General features: G+C 36.7%; 2 protein-coding genes and 1 pseudogene across 2 annotated transcripts in view; 1 reads left to right on the forward strand and 2 right to left on the reverse strand.

Annotated features, from left to right (window-relative positions):
- The window catches only part of CTTNBP2NL (CTTNBP2 N-terminal like), a 51,692-nt gene extending 50,313 nt beyond the window's left edge, over positions 1–1,379 (reverse strand). Inside the window, exon 1 of the mRNA XM_030869030.2 lies at positions 1,276–1,379. Within this exon, the coding sequence (XP_030724890.2) occupies positions 1,276–1,374 (99 nt within the window). The 5' untranslated portion in view covers positions 1,375–1,379. The remainder of the gene's footprint in view (positions 1–1,275) is intronic.
- The window catches only part of LOC115859747 (26S proteasome regulatory subunit 4 pseudogene), a 38,716-nt pseudogene extending 34,413 nt beyond the window's left edge, over positions 1–4,303 (reverse strand).
- ST7L (suppression of tumorigenicity 7 like) overlaps positions 1–11,017 on the forward strand; it is a 196,027-nt gene extending 185,010 nt beyond the window's left edge. Inside the window, exon 16 of the transcript XR_009564400.2 lies at positions 10,071–11,017. The gene's annotated coding sequence lies outside the window, so the exon portion shown is untranslated. The remainder of the gene's footprint in view (positions 1–10,070) is intronic.
- Positions 11,018–12,194: the final 1,177 nt, after the last annotated feature.

Raw genomic sequence — 12,194 nt, forward strand, 5'->3', positions numbered from 1 at the left:
AGTCAGGCACTGTTGAGGGCACACTAGAGACATCAATTCAAACGATTAGCTACTACTGACTGTTCCTTGGATATGGGGTACATGATATGTACTGAGAAAATATAAATAAAGGGAGAAGAAGAAATGAATCCTACACTGTTGGAGTATTTGTAATGCCATGCAAATTATGATGTTACACAGAAATACTAGTTATTAATCATTTCTTTTTAATACAGACAAGGAAGCTTTGTTTCAGACAGACTGAATGACTTTACCAAGGTCACACAGTCATGCTTAGTGGCACGACAGGAAAAGACTCGGGCAATGAACTTTATCATGTGACTAGACATGTGTCAAAGCCATAAACAGATGATCCCCAGGGACACCATGCAAAACAAGACTGAAGTAAGTGGGAAAAGGAAAATAAGTCAGACTCTACCCCCATACCAGAAGGGAACTGCCTCATGCACTCCGGAGAAATACTCCGTATCACACATTACAAAGCTCTAAGGGAAAACAAAAAAGCAATAGTTTTCGGCAGAGACTATGCTTTCTTCAGCATGCCCAAGTCTCATCTTCTTTGGCCATTTCTCCTCACCTATGGGAGTATCATCTTCCTACTACTCACACAGATAGCCTTAAGCTCTTTTCTTCCCCTCTCCAAATCTGATTTCAAGACAGATTGGGAAACGTCCTTACCAAGGTGTAAAAGATTCAAGACCCTTTAAAGGAGTTATGCCCTCTTGATCTTTTTTTTTTTTTATGTAGACTTTTTTAGAGTAGTTTTGGGTTCACAGCAAAATTGAGTGGAAAGTAGAGTTGTCATCTACCACCCCCCAGCCCCGTGTATTTTAACAGATATCAAATACTGAAAAAAAAGCAAGGATTTATAATCTGGGATCTAGGGAATCTATTCACTGTCTTAATGGGGTCCTTGATCTATCAGATATTATATCCTGAATTATGGTATATGTGTGTATATAGATTTTTTAGGAAACAGGTCTCATCAAGTTCTCAAGGGGTTGGCATTCAGAAACAGTTAACGCTACTAAGCTAAAGAATGAAGTTCAAAGTCTAGACATCAGGTAGAGAGACTAAAGGAACTATGTGGAGGCAGAAAGGCTTCATTAGTGTCCCCAAATCATACCATACAGGTGGCTGCTATAGCAAGTATTGATATATATACCCAGGCCTCTCAACTTCAACTGGAGCTATAGAAATATCCTAGTTAACCAATGATATGGCTTTCAAATATATGATGACCACTCTCTCTCTCTCTTTTTTTTTTAAACATACCTTTAAAGCTTCTATAACAAGGTCCCTTGCTTCAAGCTCTCCTTCAAGAATACTGAATAGTGTTAGGAGTTCTGGCTTGCTGAGTTTTTCCAGATTCATCCTGAAAGCCTAAAACAAGGACAATAATCAGACAATCTTCAGAAGACAGAGTTAATTTGATACTATTAAAGAAAAAATAAAGTGTGACAGATGAGAAAAGAGCAACAATTAGAGTAGAAAATACTTTAAGAAAGGAAATGGTTATAATTAAATGGAAAAATAAGAACTTTCTGAGTTAATCATAAACTGAGCAGTAACAGAAAATAAAATTCATTTTAATTATTGATTAAAATCATCACCATTCACAAAGATCAAATTTTCATCATTTTTCCTCCAGGCATATATACAAACATCCTAGAAGGTCTCAGAAAGAATTAATCACTAATTTTGTTCACTAGAAGTTCAGGTAAAATTTTGTTACAATGAATACTATTTCAATGAAAAATTGTTTGACCACGAAAAGATATCCCAGTTTTAGATAACTAAATTCCAAAACTGTATATAAAACATTGTGGGATCCCTTTGAAACTGGCTGAAATGAATTTGAGCAAAGATAATGTTTGGTGGGAGTATGGGAGAAATTTTTCTTTTAAATTGTCTACTTTCACAGAGAACATCTATCACAATATTTATATTTCATATAGTAAAATAAGACTTAAATGCAACCATGTACAAATGTACTTTTAAATGACTGCTTAAAATATATTGTTTAAACATCTTAATTGGCCAGGCTACTATAAACTGAATTTATTTGACTTAACAAGTTCACATTTCTATGAAATCTTGCATCTTTTAAAATATGTTAAATGGCAAATTACATGGCACAAACTCAGTCCTTTCCATAAGATTAATTTCTCACAAACCACACATAGATAGAAGCTAGAAGGCGTACAATCTTGGAAGGATCTTCTGACCATTGTGTATGGTAAGATACATTTCATAACTTCTAAAGTACAGCAAGTACTATTTTCCCTCTCCCACTCTTTACTTCTAAATTGCCACTCTCATACAGTTTTTTTTTTTTTAAAGTGAATCACAACATGACTAGTTCACACACCCTCCAGCAACTCCCAACTCCTATGAGCACATTAAATTTTAGGAGGCACACAAAAGAGGCATTGATTCCTTCCAGAGCTACTGCCTTTAAGCGAATGAGAGCGTGTAGAAAATGCATACTTCACTGTATTGTTAGATGTTGCTCCAGAACACACTGTACAAATCTTTTGCCACATGGTAAAACATGTTTAATGTAACTTCAGCTCTAACTGCTAACTTTCTAACTGGTGAGGGTCAGCGACTAGTAAGCGATTCTCACATTCTCACTTCAGTATTAGAGAGCCCTCACAACAGTTACTTTAAAAATAAGAGCTAAAAAAAAATTAAAAAAACAAAAAAACAACAAATCTAATAAAGCTACACTTAACATAAGATGGTATGCTGGAAAAAACACATGGCTTTGCAGTCAGGTAGATGCCAGGTCAACATCTTCCTAGTTGTGTGACTGGGCAAGTTTTCTGATTCTCAGTTTTCTTACCTGTGAAAGTGAAATGATGATCTCTAACTCATAGGACTGTTGTAAAGATTGAGTTAATAAATATAAAACATCTTGCCAAGTTCCTGATAGAAGCTGATCAATGGTTTAATTATTAAGAACTACTATCCTCTCTCACTTTCCAAAAGAATTCCAAGAAAGGCATTACCAACATTGGGGGCAGCCAAGATCAATTACTTCAGAAATAAGTGACTTTGGCTGCTCTTTTGTAGATGGGAACCACAAATGAAGAAGGATGATAGCATCCTGGAGTGAATAATGATGAGGAATTTAAACTACCATTTGAGTCACACTGGTTTCTTAGATGAAACCCTTCCCCCAATTCCTGATGGTTTCATGTTTTAATCTCTCTCAAGGCGATCATAAGGCAGAGAAAAAATCCTATCATTTTATTCCTTTTTTCACCCCTCCCCTGATATTAAGCAGAATAATGGGCACTTGGTAAAGGCGCTCCATAAATACCAACTGCACTGAGTACATCAACTAGGAATAGAGCTAAAAATGATAGCATTTACACATATTACTTTTTTTCCTTCAATATCTTTATACTCCTTAAATATTCTCATTTAGAAATCTAAAAACTGTGGCTTAAAGATGCAGTGTGATATAATAAAATATAATAGACCAGGAGTGAAGAGTACAGAATTTTAGTCTCAGCTCTGCTACTAAACAGCTATATGGCTTTGAGAAAAAAAAATTACCTAGTTGCTCTGGCATTGAGTTTCCTCACAGGTAAAATAAAACAGACTAGATAGTCTCTAAAGTCCTTCATGGTTCCATTCTAAGCTTTCATGAGTGAAAATCAAGAATTACTTGTTAGAGAAATCAATTAAATAAAAATTACAGGTAAATATACAAAGAACTAAAACAGATTGTACCTAAATCAGTTTTTGATCTGTTGTGATAAATATACATCCTCATAAAAGAGTGAAATTGAAACAATCTTAAGTCACTTTAATTATAAAACAGTCTAGCCTAGGCAAGAAAAAATTCTATTCTTTGTCAATGGCATAAAGATCAATATTCGTGTTACCTCTACACTTGTAAATAACTTCTGCACACAAATGTTAATATCTGGAACATTTTGCTAATGTATCAACTTATTTAGCTTGGTGTCTACATGAAATAAATATAATACAAATACAACACAGGAGGGAAAAAAAGGGCCAGAGCTGTGTAATTCAAACCCGAGAGGTCTGTTTTCGCATATTCCTATAACCATTCTTTATAAATATTAAAATTTAGTTCTTTGCTGCCCTTTACATTTGAATCTAATTTTAACACACAACACATTGCAGAACTTTTTGTCTGAAATATAAATGAACGATAGTAAAACTGCATTATGTTTTAGTATGGCAGTGATATTCCTGGGGGTGGTATGAGGGTGGGGATGGGGATGGGAGTGATACTGACCTGATAACTGGCAGTCACACTTTAGTCCTCAAGTATAAATTCTTAAGGTTTTCTTCAGTTAAAATTTGGGAAAATTGACAAATATATTTAAAATGTCGTCAGCATGGTGGAAAAATGTCCAATGCTGCAAAATAATAAGAAATTTATTGTCTATGTGACCATACTATAAACAATTGGTAAATCCCAAGAATGTCAACTGTCATTATAGCTGATGAAGCCTGACAGCTGTTGGTTGATACAGACAAGAAAGAAGAAAACAGCCACTTCTTCAAGTTGAAGCTGAGTAATATAGCAAAAATATCAGGAATCTGACTTCCCTTTTGCAATCATAATTAGGGAAGGTGAGGTCTTTCAAAATCTTTTCACTGTCATTTCAAGAACTATTTTATGAATGTCACCAGAAGAAACTGACTTTCTCTCCCTGAATTGATAAAAGCCTATTTGCTCGAAACACCATGACTTATGCACCATGCACTCAGATAAAAAAAAATAACGTAATTACAACTGAACTTTTCAAACTGCCAAATTCGTGTAAGGAAAATTCTCATCCCCTCATCTCTTGCCAGTCAATAAACAAACAAATCAATCTGTCACCACCTCAACTTTGTAGGGCTTATTACTCATCCCAGATTCTACTTTTTCCCATTTATTTTCAAATATTAAATGTTGAATTATATGTAATTTTTGGTTTATGTTTTTCTAATAGTGTATTAGACCCTGCAAACTTAAAAAAAAAGATAGGCCCTAATTTTTATTTGATAAAACATAAATTTTGTCTTGTATTTAAGGTATTTAAAGTACCAAGTCCATTCGACTCCAATTTCTGCCAATATATAAATTATATGGTCTAAGATTTTCAGAAAAAGGCTGTTTCTAACTCCATATTCATTATCAGAAATATGACTGCCAGATTTCTGGCATGTCATATTGTAGTCTATAGACTCATTCTCCACTTATTTTCTAAATGAGCTGTTACTTGTCATTGTCCATTAAGTAACTGTGAAAGACAAGATCGTTTCAACCAGATGCTCAGCTCACTCCTTCCGGCAGAATCTCTCCAAGACCCAACTTTCCTTAGAGTTTAGATGTAGATATTTCTGCCTAAGGAATGCTACAGTCTATAAATTTGAAATAAAAACCACCTGTGGACAAGTTGTCTGTATATATTATCATACACTGTGGCACAGCTAGCTGTAGCTATATTAAGCTTTATAGTTTTCTCAATTAAAAAAATATATAAATGTATATAATAAAAAGTTACACATATTTTAATACCCTGGAAAACTGAGCCTATTTATAGACTAAGTATAAAACTTGTTTTTAAGTTATTAATAAATGATTTCAAACATGAGTTTGCCCAGCTTACAATATGGTCTATTCACATGCTACTTCCCACCAAGTCAGGGCCAACAGCCAGGAGAGCATGAATCTCTCTTTTTTTAAAAAATACATTTATTTATTTATTTATGGCTGCATTGGGTCTTCATTGCTGTGCGGGTTTTCTCTAGTTGCGGCCAGCGGGGGCTACTCTTCGTTGTGATGCGCGGGCTTCTCATCGCGGTGGCTTCTCTTGTGGAGCTCGGGCTCTAGGCGTGCGGGCTTCAGTAGTTGTGGCGTGTGAGCTCAGTAGTTGTGGCTCACGGGATCTGGAGGGCAGGCTCGGTAGCTGTGGCGCACGGGCTTAGTTGCTCCGCGGCATGTGGGATCTTCCCGGACCAGGGCTTGAACCCGTGTCCCACTGCACCACCAGGGAAGTCCATGAATCTCTTCTGTATGAACTTCCATGTGCCAACAGCCACAAGAATTATGGGTATCGAGGACACTGGCTCTGCACCTCCTGAACAACAGTGCTCATTTTGCCATGGAGGTATGCTGCTCTGGCTTGGGCTCTGTTCATTTTATTCTAGCCTTTTCCCTTGACCCAACATCCACTCATTCTGGTTCTGGTTGTGCCTCTTCCTTCTTGAGGAAGTCTCAGCTTTTGCTCTGGAACTCATTCTTTGATAGCAGGCATTGTTGCCTTTTTACCACATGGAGATTGGGTGGCAGAAAAAGAAACACCCCAGTTTCTACAGCTATGTAAGGAGTAAGGCAGGGCAGGGTGGAGTACACGTAGATGTTTGTCTATCTAGTATCTGGGTTTCTGTATGTCTTTATGTGGAACTGAAGGCTTTATTTCTATGTGGTGGGTGATGTGGGACAAGAAAGAGAAAAAACATTTTTAAGGTGAATCTCAGATATTTCTGAACATAGAAGCACCTCAAAAAAACCTACATAAATCTTTTTTTAAAAATCCATTTGGCTAGCACCAAAAAAAAAAAGAAATCAGTTATTTTACCCAGGAGACCACTCTTGCAAAACTGGATAAAAATCACTTCTTTACTATATACTCAGATATCAGATTAAAGAAATTTATACTTGGGCTACAACTGACTAAGATTCAGGCCATTCAGTAAGTTTTTAGTATCAGTGATAAGGTATTAGCACGGATGTAAAGCAAACTTGCTCCAATTATGTAAAGACTCTTTCCAGTACATATAAACAAAACCAAAATTTGGGAGGCCAGTTAATTCTAAAAATTCAAAGAGTCAACACTGACATACAAAGTGGCTGTTTTGACAGCTTTCCATTAGATAATGTACTTCCTTAAAAATCCAGTATATATGAAATTTAAACAAATAAACATGTCACATTTATAAATACCAAATCTAAAATGGACAAAAGTGCACAGCTATTTTTAAAAAAATGTATCCAAAGCAACCTCCTATCTGAGGGCGGAAGGTGTTGACACATTACCTTGACTATCTCAAGATTTAAGCCTTCCCACCCTCTGGCACTTTTGGTTTTTCATAAAGGTTATTTATGCGTTTGGGGGTAAGAGAATGACAACATTCCAAATTGTACCTCTCATTCCACTTTTGGCATTTTAGGATTAGGTTAGTAAAGAAAAACATGTCAAAATATTATCAGAAAATAAAATTTCTGATCACGAAAGCAGATCTTTTGTACGTTTACTAAAGAGAGCTGTTTCTGCTATTATTATTTATAGATTCTAAAACCAAGACAGAAAAACAAACCTTTTTACTGAATTCTACAATACTATGCAATAAAAGCTTTACTACAAATGTCAAATCAATCTTCTTTCAGTTGAAGGTAAAAGATATTATCTGAGTATTTGTATTCTTATGTGTCTATGTGTTACAACGTGTTATGGGCTAAATTGTGTCCTCTAACCCCAAAATTATACATTGAAGTCCTAATCCCCAGTACCCCCATAATGTGACTGTATTTGAAGACAGGGTCTTTAAAGAGGTAATTAAGTGAAAAATGAGGTCATGGGGGATTTCCCTGGTGGCGCAGTGGTTAAGAATCCACCTGCCAATGCAAGGGACACGGGACGAGTCCTGGTCTGGGAAGATCCCACATGCCGCGGAGCAACTAAGCCCGTGCGCCACAACTACTGAGCCTGTGCTCTAGAGCCTGCGAGCCACAACTACTGAAGCCCAACACCTAGAGCCTGTGCTTCACAACACGAGAAGCCACCACAATGAGAAGCCCGCGCACCGCAACAAAGAGTAGTCCCCACTTGCTGCAACTAGAGAAAGCCCGCGTGCAGCAATGAAGACCCCACAAATAAATTAATTAATTAATTTTTAAAAAATGAGGTCATGGGATTCCCTGGTGGTCCAGTGGTTAAGACTCTGCGCTTCCACTGTGGGGGGGCATGGGTTCGATCCCTGGCCAGGGAACTAAGATTCTGCATGTTGTGTGGTGCAGCCAAAAAAAGAAAAAAAAAAAAAGAGGTCATTAGGGTAGTCCCTAATCTAATATGCCTGGTGTCCTTATAAGAAGAGGAAGTTGGACAAAAACGCGGGACAGGGAGAGACCATGTGAAGACACAGGGAGAAGATGGTCATTTAACAAGCCAAAGAGAGAGGCCTCAGAAGAAACCAATCCTGCTGACACATTGATTTCTGACTTCTAGCCTCCAGGATTGTGAGAAAATAAATTTCTGTTGTTTAAGCCACCCAGTCTGTGGTACTTGTTATGGCAGCTCTAGCAAACTAATACAACATGCTAACCGTTCACTACTTTTAAAGACTATTACAGCAACTAGATCAAAGCCTTCCCCTTACCATGAGAGTGCCTGAACAAAGAATGCCCTGCTTTGTCTTATCAGTCTGCTTTTTCCAGCAACACTATGTATAGGATTATATAAAACAGAATGGTTTTGAAACAGTTTTGGAGATTGTAAATTTCAGGATCCTGAAATATAACATGAATAATGCACTTACAAAGAAATTACAACAGTGCTAAAGGATTGAGGTGCTTGTTTATCCAATACTGTCAATATGGATTTTGAAGGAGGCCTCAAGAAACCAGTTCTGTAATAAAGCTGATTATTCTTTAAGATCAATACTTAAAATGCTTTCAGTACTCTACTCAAAGCTGATTCTAGGATACCAGATATTCTAGATTTATACTTAGTACAGAAATTAGTAATATAATTGAGCTTACCAATGTTAATCACCACTTCCTCAGAGTTTTACTTTTATTTGATTATTTTTTTCCTCAGAGTTTTCTAGAGTAGTTTTCTAAGAAGAATTCAAGCCTTAATAGCAATAATAAAAAAGATACATACTTTTTGAGCTAAACATAAACATGTTCCAGGCAGTGTTCTAAGTACTTGACATGTATTAATTCTGTCCTTACAACCTTAGGTGATAGATGCTATAACCATTATCAACAAGTTCATCATCATCATCATCCCCATTTTATGCAGATGGGAAAACTGAGGTACAAAGGCTAAATAACTTAAAGTCTCATATCTAGTATGTGGCAGAAATAGAATTTGAACCTAAGTAATTTGATTCCAGAGGCTTCCTTAGAAACCACTGCTACTTGGTAACCACTGTTCCCATCAGATTTTCTCATTTTATCAGCTAAAATGTGATTCACAGAGCTGGAAGGGACCTCAGAAATAATCTAATTTAGCACTCTCATTTTACAGATGAAAACTGAGGCCAGAGTTGTTAAGTGAATTACTGAAGATTATAGTTAAATAGTAAAATTATTAAGATCCAGTCTAATCCACTTTCTGGGACACCATGATGGATATCAGGGTTTTGTTTTGGTTAGCTCTGTTTTAAGCCTCATACATCTCTAGTGTATCTGTGTGTATGTGTGTATGTCCGTCTCTCTTACCACGTGTGTACATCTGTTTCTATCATTGTCTCTTCTACATGTTGCCAACAACATTTATATACATCCTGAAGAAAGGGAGGAAGTGGCCTCACGCCCATAAACAAGCATTCAAACATCTCTCCCCCAAAATGAGGACATCTGGCACAACGCTATTAAAAACAGGTCTGTCTACCTAGATATCCGTTTACACCTTTTCAAGTATTCTCATCTGAGACAAGACCAAACCAGAAGAGCTACATTAGTTAAGCTACTGGAATGTACGTTAATGAAAATGAAGAATAGTTTTTACATTAACACATTTTTTCATTAAAATTAAAAATATGTCTTCTAATATCAGAAAATTACCAGCAGTATTTACCATTTCAGGTATATGTGTCAGTGGCTTTATTTATTTCAATGAAATTATAACATGATTTCATTGAAATACGTATATCTGTCTATATCATCTATCTGTTCATCATTCCCCTAAATTTCTGCTTTTCTGAAATAATGTCACCATGATTTGTAAAATACCACAATGAGGGAACAATAATATGTAGATTGATTTTATTTCCAGTAAAATGATTCATGGGCCTCAATTCTACAGGCAGCCTGGAATACAAGAACCCTTCAAATATTCAACCTTAATGTTGGATGAAGTTGTTGACTCCATCAGGATTTCAAACCAGGAAGAAACAGAGCATATGGTGTCGAGGATGAACTGTAATACAGTCAAGGTATCTGTGTTTTAGCTATGCCCATAACCTGACTCTCCCTGAACTGTAAAAAAATTTCACAAAAACCTGTAACAGAATATCGTAACTGATGATGTTGTTTTGCCTTTTAACTTCTGTCTTCTAAATCAGACCACTGATTTTTTAAAAAGTTTAACAATTTGATATCAGTTGAAAATGACCAACAGACCTAGCAATTGTTTTTGCTCCAAGGTTTTTTGGGGACAGTAACTCTTCTGGGAGGCAGTGTGTTGCAGTGGAAAGTGCTTGGACTTTGGAGCCCTACAGACCTAAGTTTGCATCCTGGCTCTACCACTTCATACTTCCTTGATCCACGTAACCTTTGAGCTTTCAGTTCTTCATCTATAAAATGCGGATGACAATACATACTCTAACAGGATACTGAATGGTTTAAATGAGTTAGTGACTGGTCAGTTCTCTCATTTCTCATCCCTGGAGAGCATATATTTGGTTTCATCTATAAGGATAATGAAGTTTTCCTTTTTCCAATGAGTTCTCACTTTCTACCACTCATGTGTCTAATTTAGAAATCAAAACAAGTTTACTGCTTCTAACCTGGTAGGTTGATCTGCTCCAAGAAGGAGATGGCCTGGCCAGTTCCTGGGAAAGGCAGCTTAGGAACACACACAACACTTATTCAGACCAATGGTTATCTGCACACTACTTGGGAAAGAAAAAGGACAATCTTCTGCCTAGAGTGGCTTTTTGTGACTTTAGGATATAAGTGAAAAGATTGCTTTTGCTTCCACTGAATTTCTACAGCTTTTAATCAAGTTACAATTTTAACTCATAATACTGATAAACGCGTTTTCTAAAAATATCACAGCTATTTTGAAATCATATTAAATGCATAATGGATATGTATCTTATTCATAACCCAAGAGCAGTTATCACATTCTATTACATCAATTCATCTCTCTACATAGCTGTCTTTTGTCTCATAAGATTCTGCTCTTCTAGACAAATACTCTGTCTTATTCAGCTTGATAAACTTAGCACCCAGCAGTCTCTGGTTCAAAGGGGTAATCAAAACATGCTGGCCGGAAAGAAATGTACAGTGCAGTACCTTGAATTACAGTGTACAAAACTGGACTTTATCTTCTGGGAAATAAGAAGCCACTCAACATTTTTAACTAGGTGAATCTCACAATAAAAATAGAGTTTCAGGAAGGTTAAAGCTTGACATACAGAGTTGATTTGACTGAAGAGAAACTGGAAGCAGAAAAAGCAGTTGGGAGAAAACTTTAACAGTACAGGTATGAGGTTAAAGTGTGTGAACTAGGATGGCGGCAGTAAGAATAGGAAAAAAAAAAAAAAGACCGATGCAAGAGACTTTATAAAGAATGTATAGTAACTTGGTACTGGTTTTTTTAAGGAGGTTAAGAGGGGAAATAATCCCAGATCAGCTGAGGTTTCTAAGGCTGGGTGACTATAATGATGATGCCATTAACAGAAACAGGGATGTTAGAAAAGGAACGGGTTTTGGGGGGGTAATAATGACTGTGATGCGAGACATGCTGAATGAGAAGTAACTAGACCCCCAAGAAGAACGTGTTCAGACTCAGTGAGTGTGGTGAAGGCTAAAGGTTTAGAAGCAGACAAGTCTTTAGGGGTGGAGCCTTTTCCGAAAATTTCTTCCGTGTCTTGAATTTAAGAACAAGAGGCAATAAGAAGAAGCTGATACATAGGACTAGACCAGATCTTGTTTGTACCGTCAAATATTAAACCAGTTAAGAACCAGATTGTTTCTGTTCTCACTCCTGTTCGACCCACTACAACAGAAAGGACTACTTAGCAGACACCAAGGAATGGGGAACACCTTCCTTCAAAAACCCCCAAACTTAGTGCTCCTTTTTTCTACAACTTACCCATCAGTTCATTCTCCTCTCTGTTATAATTTATAGATCTTATTTCTCATTAAAACAACTCATCCCTGCTTGCTTCTCCCTCTGCACTCCTTCCTCCCTGGCTCACCT

Source organism: Globicephala melas, chromosome 1 (assembly GCF_963455315.2).
Source record: "Globicephala melas chromosome 1, mGloMel1.2, whole genome shotgun sequence".
Lineage (NCBI taxonomy): Eukaryota > Metazoa > Chordata > Mammalia > Artiodactyla > Delphinidae > Globicephala > Globicephala melas.